We start from the raw sequence: 23,681 nt of genomic DNA on the forward strand, positions 1-23,681 counted from the left end.
ACCAGGAGGGTGCTGGAACACTGCAACAGATTGTCCAGGGAGGTAGTTGGGGCCCTATCTCTGGAGATATTCAAGGCGAGACTTGACAAGGCTCTGAGCAACCTCATCCCCTCTTCCCCACCACCACCCCCCTTCATCTCCCCACAGCAGCTCCTGCTCCCTCTGCACCATCCTCCACCCTGCCTAAACTGCTCCTGCTCCACCACCCCCATTTTGGCACCCATCCCACAGCCTGGGGCAAGACCCTCAACCAGCCAAGATACTACACAGAGGAGCTCAGCCCCAGTGAGGAGACCCAGCCAGCACCCATGGCTGATACTGGAATGGCCATCAAGTCTCTTCCTAACAACCGGGGGGCCACCAGGCCCCCCGGCCTTTGTTGTCACCACCACCATCACCCAGCGTGCACCAGGGGCACTCACCAGTGGGGAGAGCAGGATCCTCAGCCCAGAGGGGCTCAGCTTGGGGCTGCTGCCCTTCCTGGGGGGGATTAAAAAGGGGAGTGGGTGGGGAGGGCAAAGTGGCCACACCTGGGGTGGGAGGAGACTGCAGCAGTGCCCAGGGGCTCTGGGATTTGAGGGGGAAAGGGAGAGCTGTGGTGGGAAAGGAGAGGTGGTGCTGAAAGGAGGGGATTTTAACAGGACTTTCTTTTCCATACATCTTCCACAATGCACAACTGCAGCTCATGGCTGGCTTTGCCTCCATGCAAAGAGAGCAAACCCAGCAATGCTTCACAGAGCAGAGCACAGTGGTGCCTGGGACAACGAAACCTTTCCATAAGTAGCATCTTGCCTGGCAGGAAAAGCTGTGCTTTGCAGATCCAGAGAACAAGTTTTAACAACACCACCACCACCAGAAGTTCTCCAGGAGTGAATTTTCTCCCTGGGTGCCAGCAGACAACCCCAGGATGCTGAAGGGACTGGAGTATGTGCCCTGTGAGGAGAGGCTGAGAGCCCTGGGGCTGTTCAGTCTGGAGAAGAGGAGGCTGAGAGGGGATTTAATGAATGTTTATCAATATCTGAGGGCTGGGGGCTGATAGGGAGGGGACAGGCTCTGCTCAGCTGCACCGTGGGACAGGACAGGGGGTAATGGGTAGAAACTCCAGCACAGGAGGTTCCACCTCAACATGAGGAGGAACTTCTTCACTGTGAGGGTCACAGAGCACTGGAACAGGCTGCCCAGAGAGGTTGTGGAGTCTTCTCCTCTGGAGACTTTCAAGACCCATCTGGATGTGTTCCTGTGTGACCTCTGCTGGATTCTGTGGTCCTGCTCTGGCAGGGAGATTGAACTTGAAGACCTCCAAATGTCCCTTCCAAGCCCTAACATCCTATGTTCCTATGACCCACAGCAGCTTCCCCAGGATCACAATGTCCATGTCATTGATGAAGATGCTGAACAATATTGCTGAGAGGCCTGGGGCTGTTTAGTCTGGAGAAGAGAAGACTGAGAGGAGATCTTATCAATACCTGGAGGGTGGGTGCTGGTCTCTTTTCAGTGGTGTTCTGTGACAGGACAAGGGGCAGTGGGCACAAACTGGAGCCCATGAGGTTCCACCTGACCAGGAGGAGAAGCTTCTTGGGTGTGAGGGTGACAGAGCCCTAGAGCAGGCTGCCCAGAGAGGTTGTGGAATCTCCTTCCCTGGGGACTTTCAAGACCCACCTGGATGTGTTCCAGTGTGGCCTGCCCTAGGTGATCCTGCTTCAGCAGTGGGGTTGAACTTGATGATCTCTGGACACCCCTTCCAACTCCTACCCTTCTGTGATTCTATGAAGACTGCTCCTAGTCCTGACCCTTGGAGAGCACCACTGGCTTCAGGCCCCCAACTAGACCCTGCACCATTGATCAACCAGACTTGCTGCATCCAGAGGAGTAGCCTGAAAACTTCAACCACTGCTGGCTTCTATAGAAAGTAGTTCACCTGCTTCTGCTCAGCTGGGAGCTCAGCTGGCTTTGCAGATCTGAAGGGGAAACTTCTGCTCAGCGAGGAGCTCAGCTAGCTTTGCAGATCTGAGGGGAAAGATCCCCGTGGATGTGTCCCCAGCTGTCATGGTCCTGGTGGAGACTTCAGACTGGGCATTCAATAATTTACTTGCACATCTCATCTTTCCCATTTTTAGCAGCATCTGCCAGCTTGCACTAGAGTTGTTGTCCCCTCCTGCTGCCAGATAGGTTTGGACAAGGAAGGAAAAAGGCTCTGCTTAATGGTGCGCTTTAATTGGCTTTTCATTATGAAAGCTTAGATGACTCCTCAGCAAAGTGCCCTCAGAAGTCAGCAGCAGGATGAAGATCAGGGTTGCAAGCTCCTCCCCCAAGGTGGGAGTTGATGAGGATGGTGGTTTGGGTTTGGTGGTGTCACTACAGGCAGATTGTCTGAGGCAATGTTGAAACCGCCATCACCACTGACTTCAGAGATGATGGAGATCTGTGAGGAGGGGCTGAGAACTGGGGCTGGAGAAGAGCAGCCTGAGAGGGGATCTGAGCAATGATCAGCAAGAGATAAAGGGCAGAAGGCAGGAGGATGGGGCCAGACACTTCTCAGTGCTGCCCAGTGACAGGACAAGGGACAATGGGCACAAACTGGAACCCAGGAGGTTCCCTCTGGAGATGAGGAGAAACTTCTTTGGAGTGAGGGTGCTGGAGGCCTGGGGCAGGATGCCCAGAGAGGTTGTGGAGTCTCCTTCACAGAATCACAGAATCAACAAGGTTGGAAGAGACCTCAAAGATCATCAAGTCCAACCTGTCACCACAGACCCCATGACTGAACCACAGCACCAAGTGCCACGTCCAATCCCCTCTTGAACACCTCCAGGGATGGGGACTCCACCACCTCCCTGGGCAGCACATTCCAATGGCTAACAACTCTCTCTGGGAAGAGCTTTCTCCTCTCTGCAGAGCTTCCAAACTCCACTGACCCCAAAGTAAGGGTTCTCTTCCCTCCAGTCCCACAGCTCCCACTCCAGGCAGAGATGCTGCCTTGCCAAGGACACCCAGCAGAGCATTTTTGGTGAGCCCCTTCATGGCAGGCTTCTTGTTGTAGCTTTCCAAATGCATTAGCAAAGCCAGGTTATTGAGGAGGAGACCTTGGCCCTTGCATCTGCTCCTCTCTATGTATTTGGAATTCTTGGAGCAACTTCAAGTTTGATGGAATACTCAGAGATCTCAAAGAGATCACAACACAGAGCAGGACAAAATGGTGAACTGGACAGAGGTGCTTCCAGCACATAAATGCTGGTGGACTCATCAACTGGCCCCTTCCAGCTTTCCCTTCCTTCACATTGAGGACTCCTCCTTCCACATCTGTCCATGGTGGCACCAGACAAGGTTTTACAAGACTGCAGTAGGTTGCTGGCCAAGGAGAAGTTCTGGGCCCCTCAATTTAAGAAGGACATTGAGACTCTTGAACGTGTCCAGAGAAGGGCAATGAGGCTGGGGAGAGGCCTTGAGCACAGCCCTGTGAGGAGAGGCTGAGGGAGCTGGGGTTGCTTAGCCTGGAGAGGAGGAGGCTCAGGGGAGACCTTCTTGCTGTCTGCAACTCCCTGAAGGGAGGTTGTAGCCAGGAGGGGGTTGGTCTCTTCTCCCAGGCAACCAGCACCAGAACAAGAGGACACAGTCTCAAGCTGTGCCAGGGGAAATTTAGGCTGGAGGTGAGGAGAAAGTTCTTCCCAGAGAGAGTTGTTAGCCATTGGAATGTGCTGCCCAGGGAGGTGGTGGAGTCAGCATCCCTGGAGGTGTTCAAGAGGGGACTGGACGTGGCACTTGGTGCCATGGTTTAGTAGTCCTGAGGTGTTGGGTGACAGGTTGGACTTGATGATCTTTGAGGTCTTTTCCAACCCTGTTGATTCTGTGATTCTGAGAAGCATGGAAGCTGGTACAGACAGGTCTTTTTTTCCATGTCCTTTGCTTCTCTGCAAGTCCCCAGTGGGTCAGGCTGGGTGGAAAGGAGGATGGGCTGAAGGGCTGAGGTACCTCTGACTATGGCTGGGATCAGAGCTAGTTGGAGCCCAGTAGAGCTGAAGGTTCACTGGGAATTTTCCAGTGAACTTGCAGTCATGTTGGGTCAGGCCTTCAGGGGAATGCAACATCTCTGGCTGGCCAGCTCAGGTACCTGGGGGAGAGGGAGGTGAAATGATTCAGGGCAAGGTGCTCAAGGACCACAGATCCTTGGCCAGAGAGCTGCTGCTGGCTGGAGCCCTTTCTGCTCTGTCTTCACCTATGTAAAGGTTGGCATGGGGACACCTTGAAGCTGGGGACACCTTGAAGCTGGGGACACCTGGATTGGGGTAGGACCTGCTTAAAGGGTTGAGGGTGGGATGTGCTGGGGAGGACAGGGTGGGACCTGCAAAGGGGGTTATGGTGGGACCTGCTGTGAGGGGACAGAGCAGGACCTGCTGGGGGAATAGGGGCAGGACCTGCCAGAGGAGTCAGGGTGGGACCTAGGGGGGGGACAATGTGAGACCTGCCAAGTAGCATCTTGGTGGGATCTGCTGAGAGGCCTTAGTAGGACCTACTGGGGAGGTCAGGGCGAGGTTGGGCAGGGACTTGGGGGGGGGGGGGGAACCGGGAAGGACCTACTGAGGGGGTCAGGGTGGAACCTATTGAGGGGGTCAGGGTGGAACATAGAGGAAAGCTGGGGTGGGACCTATGGGGGGGAGGGGTGTGGTACTTATTGGGGAGGTTCGGTGGGTCCTGCTTGAGTGGGACCAGATAGGGGGATTGGGGTGGGACCTACTGGGGAAGGTGGGGTGGGATCTGCCGGAGGAGTCAGAGCGGGACGTGCCGCGGGGGTGAGAGTGGGAACTACCGGGGGAAGCCGAGATGCTTCCAGGCTTTCTCCCAGCTGGACAAGGGCATTAGCCCAAATCCTGCTTTGCCGGGGGAGGGAGAGGAGCCACCACCCCCTCCCAGGAATCCCCTTGTGGCCTCGCCTGGCCCCGATACGGGGGGGGGGGGGAGGGATGCGGGGGGGGTGACGGACACCGAGTCGGTGACGGGGGCGGGGGGGGGGGGGGAGGCGTGGTCGGGACCGGCACCGCCTCCCCCGGCTATAAAACGGCAGAACCGGGAGCCGGCGGGCAGAGCGGGGGTACGGAGCGGACCGGACCGGACCGGCGGAGGCTGGCGTGGGCCGGCACGGGTCGGGAGGGACCGGTACGGAGCGGCCGGGCCACCCCGCGGAGGTAACGGAGGGATCTCGGTGGGGGGGCCCAGCCCGTTTGGGATGAGGATAGGGGTGGGGGTCCCCTGGTCGGTGCAGTACCGGGGAGGGCTGCTGGAGCTCGGCGTGTCCCCCGTCTCGGTGTGTGTTGTCCCCCTCATTGACGTATGTATTCCTCCTCCCGTGCGTGTCCTCTCTATGTCGTCTAGCCCCGGGGTTCCCCCTCCACGTGGTACCCCCCTCTGGTGTGCCTTATACCCCTCGTGTCCTGTCCCCCTTTAGTGAGTGTGTGTCCCTATGTCGTGTCCCCCCAGCGTTGTCCTCTCCCTTCGTTTTCTCTCACCCCCCACCCCGTGTCATGTCTCCCCTCCCCATGTCTTGCGTGTGTCCCTCGCCATGTCTTGACCCCCGTCGTCGTCCCCCCGCCTTCGTTGTGTTTCTGCCCCTCTGCGTTACTCCCCGGTGTGTGTCCCCATGTCTTCGCGCCCTCCCGCCCCCCTCCTGTGTCCCTTCTCCCTAGTGTCCCCATCTCTGTCCCCCCTGCCTGCTTTGGTGCCTGTCCCTCCCCACACACACACTTTCGGCGTGTGTCCCCACCGGGTCTTGTCCCCTCCCCGGGGTGTCAGTGTTTCCCCCCACCCCACTATGTCGTGTCCCTGTGGTGTGTCCTCATCAGTTCCCTACCTCCCTGTCCTGCCCCTCACCCCCCACTTCGGTGCCCCTGTCCCTGCCCCCGAGGTGCCCCACTGGCTTTGTGCCTGTTCCCAGCTTGCAGTCTGGGTGTGTGTGCAGGGGGTGTAGGGGTGGGGAGTGAGATTTCTTAGGGGTCCCCTTCATCCCTGGGCTGTCCAGCAGCTGTCCCTAGCTGCCACCCCCCAAAAGGGACAAAGGGGAGTGGTGGTTCCTGCCTGGCAAGGTTGTGCTGCCTGGTCTCCCTGTGGCAGGGGAATGGGCGCATCTCCAGTGAAAGCCACTGCAGGAGAGGGTTGGAGAAGCTGGAAGCCAGCTGGACCATGCTCTGAGCTTTGCAGTCCCAGCCTTGGCTCACCCAAGTCAATCCTTGCTCAGAACCCATTACCCTTGCATATTCCTGTGAGCTGGGAGAAGGTTGTGGCTGTGGAGGGCAGCTCAGCCCTCCCCACCACCCAAAAGTGCCCCCAGAGTCTGGTCTTGGCTCTTGAGCTTCTCCAAAACATATAGAGTCATAGAATTCTTTTGGTTGGAAAAGACCTCCAAGATTATCGAGTCCAGTCATCAACCTAACACCCCCATGGCTGTTAAACCATGTCCCAAAGTGCCATGGCCACATTTGCTTCAACATCTCCAGGGATGGTGACTCCACCACCTGCCTGGAGTGTGTTAGGACCTGTCCATGTTGCCTCTGTGAAGCCACCTGGCAGGACACGAGGATAGGAAGAGACCCAGGGATGTTTCTTGGCTGTAAGACCAGTTCCTTGGGGAGGGGGTGTCCAGGCAGCTGCTGCCAACTTCAAAGCAGCTCCAGGGATGCACTAACATCACACAGAGCTCAACACCAACCCTGTCAGGAGTGGCCCAGGAGACCTCTTTCTCTCTGTGGTCTCCCAGATTCCTGCATGGCTTGGCCAGGCTGGATCCAGAAATCCATCATCTGCTGAGCCAGGTTTATGTAAGTGCTGGTTTGCAGTGTCAAGAGATGCTTGAGAATCAGCTCATCTTTGGAAAATGGCCCAAAACGTGGCTCCTGGCCCGAAGCTGTGCCAGCAGCTCAGTGTTTGTCTTGCTCCCAGATCCTTGGAGAGATGCTGCCACCTCTCACCTGCTCTCAGCTTGGCCTCAAGCATTTTACAGCACCAAGGATGGAGCAGGAGCGCCAAGGGGCACCATCCCTTTGTCCTTTATGGTGGTATCTGGCATTACTTTGCTGGCAGAGCTCCTGGTACACAGGACCATAAACTCCCTCCAGCTGGGTGGGAGACACCCCGTGGTAATGCAGACCTCCCTTGGCATGCTCAGCAGGACACAGGCCCAGGCAGGGACAGCTGTGACAGACCTGCCTTTCCTCTTCTTGACATCACTGACACATCACTGCACCTCCCTCAGCAAAGGTGCTGAGCACCAGCCCCAGGAGCTGGCTGTGGGGAGAGTGGAGGTGGGCATGGTGCATTGAGACCACAGGGAAAGCTCTTCCCTCTTTGTCAGGGAAGGGAGGTGGCAGGAGACAATGATGCTTGTTCCAAGAGCCAAGGGTTGGGGAAGAGAGCTTCCAGACTCTTGGAGATACAGGGACCTCATCCTGTACTGCTCACTGACCCAAAGGGTCTGGAGAACAGGTCTTGTGAGGAGCAGCTGAGGCAACTGGGGTGGTTTAGTCTGGAGAAGAGGAGGCTGGAGGGAGAGCTGGCTCTCTACAACTCCCTGAACAGAGGTTGGAGCCAGGTGTGGGTTGGCCTTTTCACCCAAGGGACAAGTGATAGGACAAGAGGAAATGGCCTCAAGCTGCACATGAGGAGGTTGAGGTTGGATAGTTGAAGAAGCTTCTTGATTGAAAGGCTTCCCAAAGTCTGGAACAGGCTGCCCAGGGTGGTGCTTGAATCCCCATCCCTGGAGGGGTATAAAAGACAGATGAGGTACTGAGTGACATGGTTTAGCCCCAGCCTTGGTAGAGTTGCTGTCTACAACTACCTGAAGGGAGGTTGTAGCTAGGAGGGGGTTGGTCTCTTGTCCCAGGCAACCAGCACCAGAACAAGAGGACACAGTCTCAAGCTGTGCCAGGGGAGGTTTAGGCTGGAGGTGAGGAGAAAGTTCTACCTAGAGAGAGTTGTTTGCCATTAGAATGTGCTGCCCAGGGGGGTGGTGGAGTCACCATCCCTGGAGGTGTTCAAGAGGGGATTGGATGTGGCACTTGGTGCCATGGTCTAGTCATGAGGTCTCTTCCACCCTTGGTGATTCTGTGAGTTAGAGAATGGTTGGATTCAAAGATCTTTTCCAACCAAACTGATTCTGTGAGTGGCATGGGTGGGATGCTGGGGCTGCATTTGCTGGTGGTCTCAACCTTGGCACCTGACTGCTCTCTGTGGCAGGTGGGAAAGCAGCAGCAGCTCACCATGGCCCTGGCAGACAACACAGGCTGTGCCAAACCCAGCGAGGACTTCCCCTTCCCCGACATCATCGAACTCAATGTGGGTGGGCAAGTCTACATCACTCGCCACCCCACCCTGGTCAGCGTGCCTGGGTCGCTCCTCTGGGAGATGTTCACCCAGAAGAACGTCCGCTCCCTGGCCCGCGACAGCAAGGGCAGGTTCTTCGTGGACCGGGACGGGTTCCTCTTCCGCTACATCTTGGATTACATGAGGGACCAGCAGCTGGTGCTGCCCGACCACTTCCCGGAGAGGAGCCGTCTGCAGCGGGAGGCCGAGTACTTCATGCTGCCCGAGCTGGTGAAGCTGCTGGCCCCCAAGCTCAGCAAGCAGAACTCGCTGGGAGATGACCCGTGCCAAAGCGACCCCGAGGAGCTCTCCCCCGGCGCCGATGCCGGCCGCAGCCTGAGCTCTGCCGGCGCCGCGCCTCCCGCCGCCGCTGCTGCTGGCTCCGGGGGTGCCGGCCCCGCCGGCGCGGGAGCCGATGCCCGCAGGGCAGGGTTCATCACCATCGGCTACCGGGGCTCCTACACCCTGGGCAGGGACAGCCAGACGGACGCCAAGTTCCGCAGGGTGGCACGGATCATGGTCTGTGGCAAGACGTCGCTGGCCAAGGAGGTCTTTGGAGATACCCTGAACGAAAGCAGGGACCCGGACAGGCCCCCGGAGAGGTACACCTCCAGGTACTACCTCAAATTCACCTTCCTGGAGCAAGCCTTTGACAAACTGGCCGACGCTGGCTTCCACATGGTGGCCTGCAACTCCACAGGCACCTGTGCCTTTGCCCATGACCAGACAGACGACAGGATCTGGACCTCTTACACCGAATATGTTTTCTATCGTGAGTGACACCAAAACAAACCACCCCAAACCCACCCAACCCACCGACCAAACGGCGACTATCCCTCTCCTTCCCTCTGCTGGCTGTTTCCTAGAAGGTAGACATCCGCCCCCTGAATCCCAGCATTCCTCTTTTTGCCTCCTTTTGAGTTTGTTCTTGAGTTTCTCCTCCTCCTTCCTCCTCCACGTTGAACCTGTTGGGCTCTTCCTTGTCGCAGCCGCTGACCACCAACCTTCTCCCCTCTCTCCAAAGTCTGCAGTAGCCACCTGTAGCTCCCAACCCTCCCTGGATGTGTGGACTTGGACACTGTTGTGTACATGTTTTGGGTGGGAGGTGGTGGGGGGGGGGATGGACACTGGACTCTGAGCTGGGATTCCTGCAGCTGGATGAGCATGTCCATGGTGGACACTGAACTTGGCTCTCATGTACGCTGTGCAGCTCCTCAGGAACATGCTGCAGAAGCTCTATTTGATCTACCAAGGGGTTCAAGTGGGGTTTTGAGGGGTTGAGGGACATGGAGAAGGGTGGGAAGCAGGGAGGTGGGTGGGTGATGGTGGGAGGGATGGACGCCGGACTGTACTCTGAGCTGGGGTTCCTGGAGCTGGATGAGCTTGTCCAGGATGGACACTGAACTTGGCTCTCATGCCCTGTACACTGTGCAGCTCCTCAGGAATGTGCTGCAGATGCTCTATGTGATCTACCAAGGGGTTCAAGTGGGGTTTTGAGGGGTTTAAGGACATGGAGAAAGGTGGGAAGCAGGGAGGGGGGTGGGTGGTGGGGGAAGGATGAAGCCTCTCAGCGCAGATACCTTGCCATTAGCCCATGTAAGCAGCTTAGTGCTGGGCTGTCAGAGCTTGGGAAGGGTTGAGAAAGGCTCACCCTGTGTTTGCAGCCCTGATCTGAGGTATCACTGCTGGGTGGGGGGGTCCTTTGGGGAGGGGTGGGAGGGGAGTATGAACAGATGCTGTGTTTGTGGCTGTGAAGTGGGAGGGAAGGTGGTAAGGTTTGACATGCCGTAGGGTGTAAAATGCTTCTAGATCTCTCAGACCTGTTGGAGGTCTGGCAAAAGAAAGTTCCTTCATCCTCCATCTTCTCTGTGGAGAATGACAATGACATGGGCTTCAGATGGCTGGGCTTGGCTTGCTCTGGGTTGGGCTCAGCTGCAGCCCCAACTTCACAGATTCAAGGCAATTTTGCCCCAAAATCTTGTGAAGGCCTCTGCAACCACAGCTCTCCATGCCCCACTTGTAGGGCCTGGGGCTGGCTGCTGCTGCTTCACCATGCCTGGACAATATGTAATAAAGGAACAAAAGCAACTTTCCTCCCTGGTGGTGCAAGGGTGGCAGGGCTGGGGAGGTGTGGGGGGAGCCCAGAGGTGATGCTTGAGTGGGGCAACAGCCAAGGAGCAACTTGCTGTAGTATAGGGATTCAAGTCATGAAATCATGGAGGGGTTTAGGGGGGAAGAGACCTTTAAAGCTCATGCAGTCCAACCCCCCTGCAGTCAGCAGGGACATCTGCAACTAGAGAAAGTTGCTCAGAGCCCTATAAAACCCCATCTGGAATGGTGCCAACCATGGGGCATCTCCCACCTCTCTGGGCAGCCTGGGCCAGGCTCTCACCACCCTCAGTGTCAAACACTTCTCCCTTCTCTCCACTCTGAATCTCCCTCTTTGAGTTCAAATCATCACCCCAGGCCCTGCTCTAAAAATCTGTCCCCAGCTTGCTTCTGTCCCCTTGAAGTCCTGAGAGGCCACCAGAAGGTCTCCCTGGAGCCTTCTCTTCTCCAGGTTGAACAACACCAACTCTTTCACCCTGGTTTCATGGCAGGGGGCTTCCAACCCTCCTGTAATTGCTGTAGCCTCCTCTGCTGCTGCTCCAACAGGTGCATATCCTGCAGTCCTGCCCTGCTTGTAGATGATTGCCCATCTATCACTCAGGCAGAACCTTGCCAGCTCTGGCTCAAGAGGTCAGCCTACAGCTCTTGGTGCCAACACCTGCAGAACTAGCTGGCCCTGATAGAATCATGGAATGGTTTGAGTTGGGAGGAACCTTTAAAGGTCATCTAGTCCAACCACTGTGCAGGCAGCAGGGACATCTGCAGCTACAGCAGGTTGCCCCCAGCCACTGCCTGCACCTGCCTGCTTCCTCGCTTGCTTTACAAGCTTGAGTCACCACTTACAGCTACCATCCAAGCATCCCTGATCCTCCACCTCTGGGTGCTTCTCAGGCAGCCCCCACAAAGTTCTTGGTGCAGGGAGCTAAAAAGATCTCCTCAGCAGCTGGCTGCCAGCCAAAGGGACATTTCTCTTTGGGAGGTCACTGGGGAGGATGGTTTGCAGCTGGGTTTTGAGGCAGTGCCTCTACTCCTGAAGAAGAGGAAGGTGAAGTTGGTGTTTGCATGAGGGTTTGTTCCTCTTTGCAACAGCTTTTCAGAGAGGAAATGACAACCAAAAGACTAAAAAAGGAACTTGAGCTCTGGGTGGAGAGAGAGAGAGGCTGGAGGACAACCTTAAAACCTCTGAAACAGAGGGGGAGGGGGCACAAACTTGTGTTTTCTTAAAATAATGCTTTTCCTCATCATCATTCCCTGGGGGTGATCAGAAGAACAAGTTGCTGCCCTGTGAGAAAGGCTGAGGAGGGGGGGAGGTGACCTTTGTTTTTTCCTCTCTGTAACTGGACCCCCCAAAAAAAAAATTATCACAGAGGAGGAGACCAGAGGGAGAAACCATAATGGCAAAGTCAGGCTGGAGGTGGGTTTGATCTGCTGGGTTCTGTGATCCAGGCTGGTTAACCCAATACCCCAAGTGAAATAGGATCAGAGCAGAGGACTTCATCTGGAGCATTTGAGGGGCTGATGGTTTTCAGGAACCTGCTAGGTTGTGAAGAAATACTTTGTGTTGAGCCTGATACCAGGGAGGAGAGACCAACCCTCACCTAACTCCAATCTCAGCTCAGGGAGCTGCAAAGAACAATGAGTTCTCCCCTCAGCCTCCTCTTCTACCTGCAGTAGAGGTGTTGGTGGCTTCCTGCTCCTATGTAAGAGCTGTAAGTGAAGATCCTCCATGTGCATGTGAAGCCCAGGGCTTTGGAGGGGATGTGAGCTCAGCCCTGGGTGGCTTTGCTCTGGTGTAGGAAGGTTAGTGCCTCCCAGGAAGGACATGAGGACAGTTCACGGGCAGGCCGTCTGCAGGACACACCTGTAGGAGCCCCGGATGGGGCTGAATGTGTGGTGGGGATTAGTCACATTGGCTGCCAAAGCCCAGGGCCAGGAAGGATCCCGGGATTATTTTAATCTGACCTGCTCTGGGCAGTCATCAGCTTTTCTGGAAGGAGTCCTGCTGGGAATGAGAGGTGGGGGTTGTGTCTGAGAGCTGGCCCATCCCCACACCGCCTACCACCGCCTCGGCTTTGAAGGTGGTTTGTAGGGCAGTGTGAGAAGCTCTCAAGGGGTTCTCTGTGTGGTAGCAAGTCCCTCATGGAAGTGCACAGACCACAGTGCAGGTGAGTGTCCTTCAGGAAGGTGTCTGGTCCTGCTGGGAAGCTCAGCAGCTGCTGAGCTCACCGCAGACCAAGGAACCCTACTGTCAGGAAGAAATGCTTCACAGTGAGGGTGGTGAGACACTGGAACAGGCTGCCCAAGGGAAGCTGTGAATGCCCCCTCCCTGGAGATGTTCAGGGCTAGGTTTGAGCAACCTGGGCTAGTGGGAGGTGTCCCTGCCCATGGCAGGGGGCTTGGAACTGGGTGATCTTGAAGATGCCTTCTAACCCAAACCATTCTGTGATTCTGTGAATGTTTTGATAAGGACAGTTAAGCTTTCAGAGGTTGTTTTCCCTCGGAAGGCTGATGGGATTCACCCTTTCATTTAGAGATCTCCAGAAAATCATCCATCCCAAAATAGTACCCCTCATTCCAACGAAGCAGAACATGAGCTTGGGCTGGGTCTGTTTTCCCAGGAGAGCATCCTGCCCACAAATTGCTGGTTGCTCACTCAGCATCTCAGATCTCCACAAAACAACTTCAGGAATGAAGCTTTCCTCCTAAGGGAAAACCAAACCCCAGCTGCCTCCAACTCTTCCGTCACCCTGAGAGGACATATGAAAACATTTAATCTCCTAGGTCTATCTTCAACCCTTCTTTTAGGGGGACCACCTCAAGGGGCAGAAAAGTCCTGCCCTGCTCAGAAGCTGAGCTCTCCCCATCCTGCCAGGAGACAATAAGGATAGAGGAGATCGATCCTGGGCAGAGGACAAGCAGGCTCCTGTAGGGTCCAGCTAAGAGAGGCTAGAGGGGAGAACAGAAAACCTCATCCCCAGCCCAGAAATCCCACCCATGGGAGACCTGGGAAGCTCAGGTAGCTCAGCACACCACAAAGATGAAGACTGATTTGATGGCAGTGTTGAAATAATGGACTTGTGGATGAGGAAGCATAGGAAGGGCAGAAGCAGCAGTAGATGGAGGACTTCCTGATGAAGGAGCAGAGGAAGGGCAGAAATAGCAGGAGGTGGAAGCTGGAACTTCCAATCTGAAAAAGAAACCTTCCAAAGCTACCAGGAAGGACATGGATAGCCAGCTATCCCAAGAGAGGGATGTTCTCCAGTTCTTGGTGGAGAAACTGCAGCCTGGATGGTCTCTGTGGGAAGGAGTTTAACAAAACACAGGTTTTCAGGCTCAGTTTAGCATCTGACATCAGCTGGCTGCAACGTGCAGGAGGTGAGACGCTACACAGAGTACTGCTCTGGCCAGCCTTGGAGAGACCTCTGGGCCTCCTTCCTGGGGAGAAGCAGGAGAGGAAACACAGCTGAGCACTCAGTGTTTGTGTTTGCTGGAAGTGGTGAGAGCCAAGAAGATGCTTTGGGTGGGGTGAGACGTTCCAGCAGCTGCCGGAGGAGGAGGAGAGCTGCAGGAGCGCTTTGCCAGATGAAGCTTGTTCAGCCTGGGCTGACAGCTTGTTCTGAGCTGAAGCAGGTTGGACTTGGGGACTTGGTAACGTGCAGATGGTTTGCTTAAAAGGTTTTTGCAGTTCTGAGAGCTTTGCCTAGCTGGAGGTGAGGGATGGCTGGGAATGATCATCCCCCACCTCCTCTGGGAGCAGAGCAGAACACGTCTGACTGAAATATGTTCCTGCAAACAGACCAAGCCAGATAGCATCTAAATCATACTGGAGTACTCAGCACAGCCTTTGCATCCCAGATGGCTGCTCCCTCTCCTTCCTTACCCTCCCTCCTCCTCCAAGCTCTGGAGGAGAGCTCTCTTCCTCCACGTCCATCACTTCTGTGGTGCAGAGTTCATTTTGCCAATAGTGTCCTAGAAGTGACCCCCAAAGAGCCCATCCAGACCCCAGCACGCTGGGGCAACAGGACAAACCTGCCAGCAGAGAGAGGTTTTGCTCTTCACAAACTCCTCTGGAGCACAGAAAACTTTACACAGCCCCATGGTTTCCTAGACCCTGTCCAAAATCATAGAGTGGTTTGGGTTGATGGGACCTTTAAAGCTCATCTAGTCCAGCCTGGGGCATCCTGGTTAATCCTATCCCTATCCCTATCCCTATCCCTATCCCTATCCCTATCCCTATCCTATCTGCAACTAGAGCAGGTTGCTCAGAGCCCCAAACAACCAGGGCATGTTCCAGGGATGGGGCATCTCCCACCTCCCTAGGTGACATGTTCCAGTGTTTCACCTTGTCATGGTCCTCTCCCATCATCATTCACAGGACCTCTGTCCTCTAAGAGGGGTAGAACATTGCACCCTCTTTCCCTAGACCCAAGGTCCCTGGCATGTTATCCCCAGCTGATGCCACAACTCAGTCCAAGCCCCCCATGCCTTATGGGAGGAACCATATCAAAGCCACCAGAGCAGAAGACATAGACTGGTGCAGCTGCCCAGACCACAGCAGCTCAGGGTGCTTTTGGAGACCTTGATAGTGAACTCCTTGGTGCCCACCACAGGTTTTGGGGCTGGGAAGATCAGCCTCCCTCCCACCACAAGCATACAGAAGGGAGCTGTATAATTTGAGGGCCATTTCACAAGTGCAGCTGGGGCTGCCCAGTCTCCATTTCCCAGCCTCCAGCAAGCCCAGTTTGTAGGCTGCTCACCCCTCTCTAGAAGCACAGGGCCCTTCAACGTTGATGAAGCTGCTCCCAGTGTCTAGATGGTTTTAGCTCAGTCTCTTAAGCAGAAAGCTTTGTGTGACATCAGACAGCATGCTCCCTCCCTTTTCTTGAAGGATCTGCATCTGTGACAGGTTGGACTTGATGATGTTGGAGGTCTCTTCCAACCTTGGTGATACTGTGGGCCAGTTTCACTCCACCCTGGTAGTATTTAAACCATGAAGACCCTACCAGACATTCTCAGATCCTCTTTCTCCTGCCCACAGCAACAAAACCAGCCAAGGAAACAGACTCTGTGGGCTCCTTGCCCTCTGCAAGCTCCATGGGCAAGCAGCCTGCTGACACCAGAGGCAGGTTCACAGTCAAGTTCCAGGTCCCCTGTGGAGGCAGATAGGGGGACTGAGCAGAGCTGGAAGATGAACAGTTGGCTTTGATGACCTTAAAGGTCTCTCCCAACCAAAATGATTCTATGAGTCATCATCCCTGGAGGTGTTCAAGAAACCTGTGGACAAGGTACTCTGGGACATGGTTTAATGGCCATGATGGTGTTAGGTTGATGGTTGGACTCCATGATCTTAGAGCTCTTCTAGCCAAAACAGTTCTATGGTGAAGGATGCTGAGATGCTTGAGGCTTATCTGTTCAGCCTGTAGAGCATTCATTGCACCTCTGCCTTGGGTGGCAGCTCCCTTGCTTTTTCTTCGTCCCACCATTGTTTGACTAAGAAATGTGGTCAAGTGGCCCCCAAGATTATAGAATCATGGAAGCCTTTTGGTTGGAAGAGACCTTTAAGATCCCCAAGTCCAACTGGTAACCATCAGAGAGGTTAAAGGTAATACTCAGAGCTTGGCAAGGCATCTGGGCCAGAAATCTACCTTGGAATGGGCAGCTGCCTGGCAGATGTGACCACACCATGGTGCTAATGGAGGAGAACCAGCTGTGGGCCTGCAGAAGAGCTGCTTCAGCCACAAAACCCTGCTGCAAGTCTCTGCTTTTTGCCTGGGTCTGGTGGGAGGTGGTGGTACCTCTGGCAGAGGGAAAGTTCCTGTGCTGTTGTCAGCTGGGGGTTAAACCACGAGAGTCCCCAGTGGAAAGGCAGCAGGAGAATTCCTGGGACAAACTGGCTGGGTTGCTACAAACAAGAACTTTCCCTTTATTTAAGGCAAGGGAACATGAAATCCAGAGTAAAGCTCAATGGGAGGGCATGGGAGCCTCGAGAGCACCTCGGGGAGTTCTGCACATCCCATCGCTGCTGAGCCATCCCAAAGAGTCAGCTCCAGGGCAGGCAGCCACAGCCTTACCACACAGCCAGGCCAGGAGGGCCACCAGAGCCTGGGACTGGGCATCACCTCCAGCCTGAGAGGGTTTGGAGAGGTCCTCGTGGTCCATAGTCTGTGGAGAAGGCTGTAAAACACTGGTGCTCCCAGCAGGGCAGGACACAAAGGAGGGATTGGAGGAACAGCACTGGGAGCTCCCAGCAGGGCAGGACACAAAGGAGGGATCAGAGGAACAGCACTGGGAGCTCCCAGCAGGGCAGGACACGAAGGAGGGATCGGAGGAACAGCACTGGGAGCTCCCAGCAGGGCAGGACACAAAGGAGGGATCGGAGGAACAGCATTGGGAGCTCCCAGCAGAGCAGGACACAAAGGAGGGATTGGAGGAACAGCATTGGGAGCTCCCAGCAGGGCAGGACACAAAGGAGGGATCAGAGGAACAGCACTGGGAGCTCCCAGCAGGGCAGGACACGAAGGAGGGATTGGAGGAACAGCACTGGGAGCTCCCAGCAGGGCAGGACACGAAGGAGGGGTGGGCAGGAACAGCTCTGGGACCTCTCAGAAGAGGACAAGGGAACATTCCCATATAAAGAAGCCACAAAAATGACCAGCTTGAGACTTTGCTGTTCCCCTCTCCACACTCAGCATCAGCCATGTCCCAGAGCAGGACCACAGAGGGTGCACCATAGAATCATAGAATCAATAAGGCTGGAAAAGACCTCAAAGATCATCAAGTCCAGCCTGTCACCCAAGACCTCATGACTACTAAACCTTGGCAGCAAATGCCACATCCAATCCCCTCTTAAACACCTGAATGGGGTATGGCTGATTTCCTTCTTCTGCAGGGGCTGGTGAACCTCTCTGCCACAGTGCCCTTTCATCCCCAGCATTTTAGAATATCTCTGTCTCCACTCCAAACCACATAACAAGGAGCAGGTTTGGGTGCTGCTGGGTTGGTTAGACCCTTCAGGGGCAGAAGGAACATCCTTGCTCCTGGGGAGAGATGCCTGATCTCTCACTTAGTCTCCACAGAGACACACACATCCTTCACTCTCATTGGAGGGCTGAACTTCCTCTTAAAGGTCTCTTCCAGCCAAAGCCATGGTTTCCCCCCTCCAAAAACCTCCCTGAGGGACAGGGACCAGGCAGAAATGAGACAGCCAGGATTCTCTTTTCCTAAAAGACAGAGACTCCCTAAAGAGAGGACAAAGCCATGGGGTGCAGCTCAGCCTCCTTGATCTGCAAAGATGCTGCTGTGCCCCAACTCAGGAGGACGCTGTGGTGGTACAAGCTCATGGTCCCGTCCCACCAAGCTGCACAGGTCTGCCCCAGCTGGGGATCACTTCCTCAGCTGAAAGCTGAGGCTTTCAGCAAGAGGGGAAAAAAAAAAACCCAGGCTAATGCTCTAATCCTTGCCCTGTGCAGCAGCAGCAGCAGCAGAAGGGATTACAGCTCGTTCCGGCAGGTCCCGCTGGCTGCTTCCGCCCGGCCCGGATCCATTATTCCCATTACGTCCCAGGCTCCCAGTTAATAGACTATTTTAATCAACCCACAGGATTAAATGTCATTAAGGAGCCAGGAGGACTTCTACAGCTGTGAGTGGACTGGGAAGGGATGCTGAGGATGGGGACATGCATGCAGGGGTGTCCTTGCAGGGCAGCAACGGTCCCAGAGCCCTGGGGCTGTTGAGCCTAGAAAAGAGCAGCCCCAGAGGGGATCTGATCAATGCTCAGCAAGAGATAAAGGACCTGTGGGGGGCAAGAGGATGGGGCCAGGCTCTTCTCAGTGGTGCACAGCTTTTCCTGCCAAGCAAGATGCTACTTATGGAAAGGTTTCGTTGTCCCAGGCACCACTGTGCTCTGCTCTGTGAAGCATTGCTGGGTTTGCTCTCTTTGCATGGAGGCAAAGCCAGCCATGAGCTGCAGTTGTGCATTGTGGAAGATGTATGGAAAATAAAGTCCTTTTAAAATCCCCTCCTTTCAGCACCACCTCTCCTTTCCCACCACAGCTTTCCCTTTCCCCCCCCCCACCTGCCCCATTTCTCCCCTTTTTCCCCTCAAATCCCAGAGCCCCTGGGCTCTGCTGCAGTCTCCTCCCACCCCAGGTGTGGCCACTTTGCCCTCCCCACCCACTCCCCTTTTTAATCCCCCCCAGGAAGGGCAGCAGCCCCAAGCTGAGCCCCTCTGGGCTGAGGATCCTGCTCTCTCCACTGGTGAGTGCCCCTGGTGCACACTGGGTGATGGTGGTGGTGACAACAAAGGCCGGGGGGCCTGGTGGCCCCCCGGTTGTTAGGGAGAGACTTGATGACCATTCCAATATCAGCCATGGGTGCTGGCTGGGTCTCCTCACTCTCCTCACTGGGGCTGAGCTCCTCTATGTGGTATCTTGGCTGGTTGAGGGTCTTGCCCCAGGCTGTGGGATGGGTGCCAAAATGGGGGTGGTGGAGCAGGAGCAGTTTAGGCAGGGTGGAGGATGGTGCAGAGGGAGCAGGAGCTGCTGTGGGGAGATGAAGGGGGATGGTGGTGGGGAAGAGGGGATGAGGTTGCTCAGAGCCTTGTGATGGCTCACCTTGAATATCTCTAGGATTGGGGCCCCATCTATCTCCCTGCTGGGATTCTGTGGTCAAGGGAGGAGGAATGGGGCTCACAGGGCAGCACTGCTGGTGTAGGCTGAGGTTTGGTAGGTAGTCTGTAGTTCAGGCAGAAAAGAAGCAAGAGAGAAGTAAACAGGAAGCTGTTTCACAACCCTCTGGTCACCAAAGCTTCCCCTGCCCCACGCTGCTCAGCCCTTTGCCACTGCCTGTCCCAAGGTCTCCCCAGGGATGGGATGTCTCCACTGGCTTCCTGGCTGTCTGGAGTCACACAGGATGTGGTTGGCATGTGCCCTTCTTGTAGCCATTGCAGAAATGAGCCTGGCATCTGAAAACTCCAGGCCATGGCTCAGCCAGGAGCCAGCTCGTTCCTTTATCTCACAGCTGGCTTGGCATGGGGAGGGAGCTGCCCTGGGCCATCCAGGAGCAATCCTGCAGTTTTGGAGCAGGCAGAAAGACCTCTAGAGACCACTCAGCTTCATTGCCTGGGGAGGTGGTGGAGCCACCATCCCTGGAGGTGTTCAAGAGATGGGTGGAGGTTGGCCCTTGGGGACAGGGTTTAACGGCCGTGCTGGTGGTGGGTTGAAGGCTGGGCTCAGGGATCTTAGAGGCCTCTTCTAGCCCAAACAATTCTCTGTTTCTATGATTCTGTACAGCTTGTGGGTTGGGGTTTTTTTTGTGTGTAAATTCACCTCCAATACAGCTGGGTTTGCAGCTCCTCCAGATGGAAAGCTCTCTTTTGACTTGGCTTTCATGGAGCAGCTCCAAACCTGCAGAAACTGAAGGTCCAGCCAACATTTCCTGATGGGTGTTCCCCCCCAAATACCATTGTTGTTTGCAGGTCTGGGGAGGATTTAGGACAAAAGCTCAGGGGAACAGGAAAAAAAGTAGAAAAAACTTTGAACTGAGCTCCCCAGGCTGCAGCTTTTTAACTGCCACTTTGCTCCAGGGGAACTGAAGTCCCCAGGTTCTGACTTGGAAGGATTCCCAGTCTTCTAGAAGTCACACTAGCAAAAAGCAGGCCAGGAAAGTACTGCTCAGCAGGCTGGAAAGCTGAAGGCACATCGAGGCTGTGATAAGGGTTTTGTGCTTCCTGCCAAACACAGAATCACATTTGGGTTGGAAAAGACCTCCAAGAACATTGAGTCCAACCCTCAACCCAACAGCACCAGGGCCATTAAACCATGTCCCAGAGTGCCATGGCCCCATGTCTCTTGAACACCTCCAGGGGTGGTGACTCTATCACCATCCTGGGCAGCCTGTTCCAATGCCTGACCACATCTCCATTCTCACATCCCCCCTGCCCCCTCCTCCCCAGTTTAGTTTTGCTGCTAAATCCAGCTCCTAGCAGATGCTTTGGCTGACCATAGACAGCAGAGAAGCTTCCCCCTGAAGGGTTCTATTTGTATTTGCCAAGAGTGATGAGGTCTTGGCACCAGGGACCTTCACTGCAGGCAGTTCTCCTCCCTCTGCAGGAGCTGAGGTCATCCATCAGCGTGATGTATATGAAGGACAAACTGCTCTGTCTCCTGTCAAGCAGAGGGTTGTCAGGAGCCAGGAAATCTCCTCTTCTTAGTTTTACTGGCAGACACCCAGCAGTGCTGGTTCCTTCTGGAGCAAGGTATTTTGCTGGCTGGACATCTCTTCCACAGACAGGGGTCTTCCACTGACCTTCACCTCCCCTGAGCTTTCTGGCCATGCTCCCTATAGTCAGTGAATGCTGCTGCAGCAGCTGCTTCTGCTTTGATCCTGCTTCAGAAGGCCCATGGGCACACTCAATCTCTAACCTGCCCTGTTTCATAGCTTCAGCCAGTCCTGGGGGCCAGAAATCCCAACCCTGGCCCTCTGTGACACTGGGACTTGCTGGAAGCAAGGCTATAGGGGGTTTCAGGTGACTTAAAGACACAGGCAGAGCCTGCAGGAGATGCAGGAACACTGAAGTCTCCATGAACTTAAAAGCATTCATCTACTTACCATCAGCTCTAGCTTTGAACATTCTCACTTTGGGTTTCTCTGAGTGGTTAATCATTAAAAATCCACTAAAAACTCCACCAAAAGCAATTATTTCCCACTAAATTATGCTTTGACAAGCATTACCAACATGAGGGAAGGAGGGGGTTTAATGCCAGTCACCACAGAGGGGCTGTAGGTTTCCTGCAGCCCATCATAGATTCATAGAATGGTTTGGGTTGGAAGGGACTTTCAAGATCATCCAGTTCCAACCCCCCTGCCATGGGCAGGGGCAGCTTCCACTTAGACCAGGTCACTCAAGACCTCATCCAAGCTGGCCTTGACCAGCTCCAGGGCAGAAGAGGTTCCACATGGCCAAAATTAAGCATCTCCCAGCTAGCCTATGGTCACCATGACCTTCTGCATGGATGCAGAAGTGATAAGATCAATAACTCTGTGTACCTCAGTATCATAGAATCAGTCAGAGTTGGAAAGGACCACAAGGATCATCTAGTTCCAACCCCCTGCCATGGACAGGGACACCCCACACTAGATCAGCCTGGCCAGAGCCTCATCCAGCCTGGGCTTAAACACCTCCAGGGATGGGGCCTGAACCCATTCCAGGGCTTCACCACTCTCATGGTGAAGAACCTCCTCTTCACATCCAGCCTGAATCTCCCCACCTGCAGCTTCATTCCATTCCCTCTAGTCCTATCACTACCTGAGATCCTGAGCAGTTCCTCCCCAGCCTTCTTGTAGCCCCCTTCAGATACTGGAAGGCCACAATTAGGTCACCTGGGAGCCTTCTCTTCTGCAGACAGAACAGCCCCAACTCCTTCAGTCTGTCCTCTGCTCATCCTCGTGGCCCTTCTCTGGACACACTCCAGCATGTTAGCAAGATCTTGGATAAAGAGCTTGGAGAGGGTGAAGAACAGCTGTAGAGTGACATGTGTTCATGTTGAGCTCAGGTCCTGAGATGCCCAAGAATGGCCCATGCCTTGGAAGCTGCCAGGTGGGAAAGCAGCAGTGTGTCCCAGGAGCTTGGTCACTGCCTTCTCCATGTATCAACACTGCAGCAGGAAAAGGACTGTTGGGTTGTAAAGCACTAGGGGTTACCAGTGCCTGGCCCAGGCTGTCCAGGGCAGTGGTGGAGTTCCCATCCCTGGATGGCTTTCAAAACCGTGGAGGTGTGGTGCTGAGGGCTGTGGTTTGGTGGTGAAACAGTTCCAGGCAAAGAAATTGTTCCTCTTATCCAACCTGGCTCTCTACAGCTCCCTGCAGAGAGGTTGGAGTGAGGTGGGGTGAGGTCTCTTCTCACTAGTTGTCAGGGGATTGAAAGAGAGGAAATTGGCCTCAGATTGCCCCAAGGGAGGTTTAGGCTGGAAGTGAGGAACAGTTTCCTGCAAGAGTGGCCAGGGGCTGGACAGGCTGCCTGGGGAGGTGGGGGAGACACCATCCCTGGAGATGTCCAAGGTGTGGACATGGCACATGGGGACATGGTTACATGGCCATGGTGGTCCTAGGCAGGACTTGCTGATCTTAGAGGTCTTTGAAGCTGATTCTGTGTCTGGAAGCACTCAGCACCACCTGCCAAACAGCCTCTCTTCCACTCTCCCAGAGTTTTTCTACAGGCTGGAGCCCTCCCTGCGAGGGGGAGGATGTGACCTGGAGCCCAGCCCGGAGCTTCATCGGCACAAACAGGGCTAGGGGACAGATCCATGTGGGGAGATTTGAAGAGGTTCAGCCCTTCACTAAAATAACCTCCTCAGATCCCTACCCTGTGGTTTTAGCTGTTGGGAAAGCGCAGCCCCAGCCCTTTCCAGACAGCCAGGAGGAAATTGCAGCTTTGGGGCTCTTTTGCTGTGGCTCGGGGGAGTTTATTTTCTCTCTGGCTCCGTTTTCCAGGACACCACTTCCTGAGAAAGCTGCTTTGTCTGGGAGCTTCCAGCAGGAGCTCAGCCCTGGGTAATCTGGAAACCCTGGGGTCAGCAGCTGGGCTGCTGGTGAAATGAGTTTCTGGGGCTCATCCCTGCTCCAGGAATCCCAGAATGGTTTGGGTAGGAAGGGACCTTTGAAGCTCATCCAGTCCAATCCCCTGCACTCAGCAAGGACATCTCCAACCAGAGCAGGGTGCTTGGAGCCCCAAACCTGACCTGCAGTGGTGCCAGGCATCTCCCACCTCTCTGGGCAGCCTGGGACAGGCTCTCACCACCTTCAGGGTCAAACATTTCTCCATTCTCTCCAGTCTGACTCTCCCTCTGAGATTCAGACCCCATCACCCTTTGCCCTGTCACAAGAGCAGACCTTCTGCCTCCCCACAACTCCCTGAAAGGAGGTTAAAGCTAGCTGGGGATTCAGCTCTTCTGCCAAGAGACAAGTGATAGGATAAGAAGAAATGGCCACAAGTTGCCCCAGGGGAAGGTTTAGATTCAACATGAGGAACAGCTTCTCAGTGAGGGCTGTCAAAGCCTGCCCCAGGCTGCCCAGGGCAGTGGTGGAGTCCCCATCCCTGGAGGGGTTCCAAAGCCATGGAGATGTGGTGCTGAGGGCCATGGTTTAGTGGTGCCCTGGCAGTGCTGGGTAAGGGGTGGACTTCATGAGCTCCAAAGTCTCTCACAACCTTAATGATTTATATGATTCTGAGG

General features: G+C 55.0%; 1 protein-coding gene across 2 annotated transcripts in view; it reads left to right on the forward strand.

Moving 5' to 3' along the window:
- Positions 1-5,087: 5,087 nt before the first annotated feature.
- LOC137447926 (BTB/POZ domain-containing protein KCTD12-like) overlaps positions 5,088-23,681 on the forward strand; it is a 43,512-nt gene continuing 24,918 nt past the window's right edge. Inside the window, exons 1-2 of one of the 2 annotated variants that reach the window (XM_068151932.1) lie at positions 5,088-5,177; positions 8,218-9,115. In XM_068151932.1, coding sequence (XP_068008033.1) covers positions 8,242-9,115 — 874 coding nt within the window. In that variant the 5' untranslated portion in view covers positions 5,088-5,177; positions 8,218-8,241. Of the gene's footprint in view, positions 5,178-8,217; positions 10,432-23,681 lie in introns of those variants that run through there. The other variant, XM_068151933.1, reaches the window with a different exon arrangement.

Source organism: Melanerpes formicivorus, unplaced genomic scaffold (assembly GCF_026170545.1).
Source record: "Melanerpes formicivorus ecotype bairdi unplaced genomic scaffold, bMelFor1.0.p_v2 SCAF_22, whole genome shotgun sequence".
Lineage (NCBI taxonomy): Eukaryota > Metazoa > Chordata > Aves > Piciformes > Picidae > Melanerpes > Melanerpes formicivorus.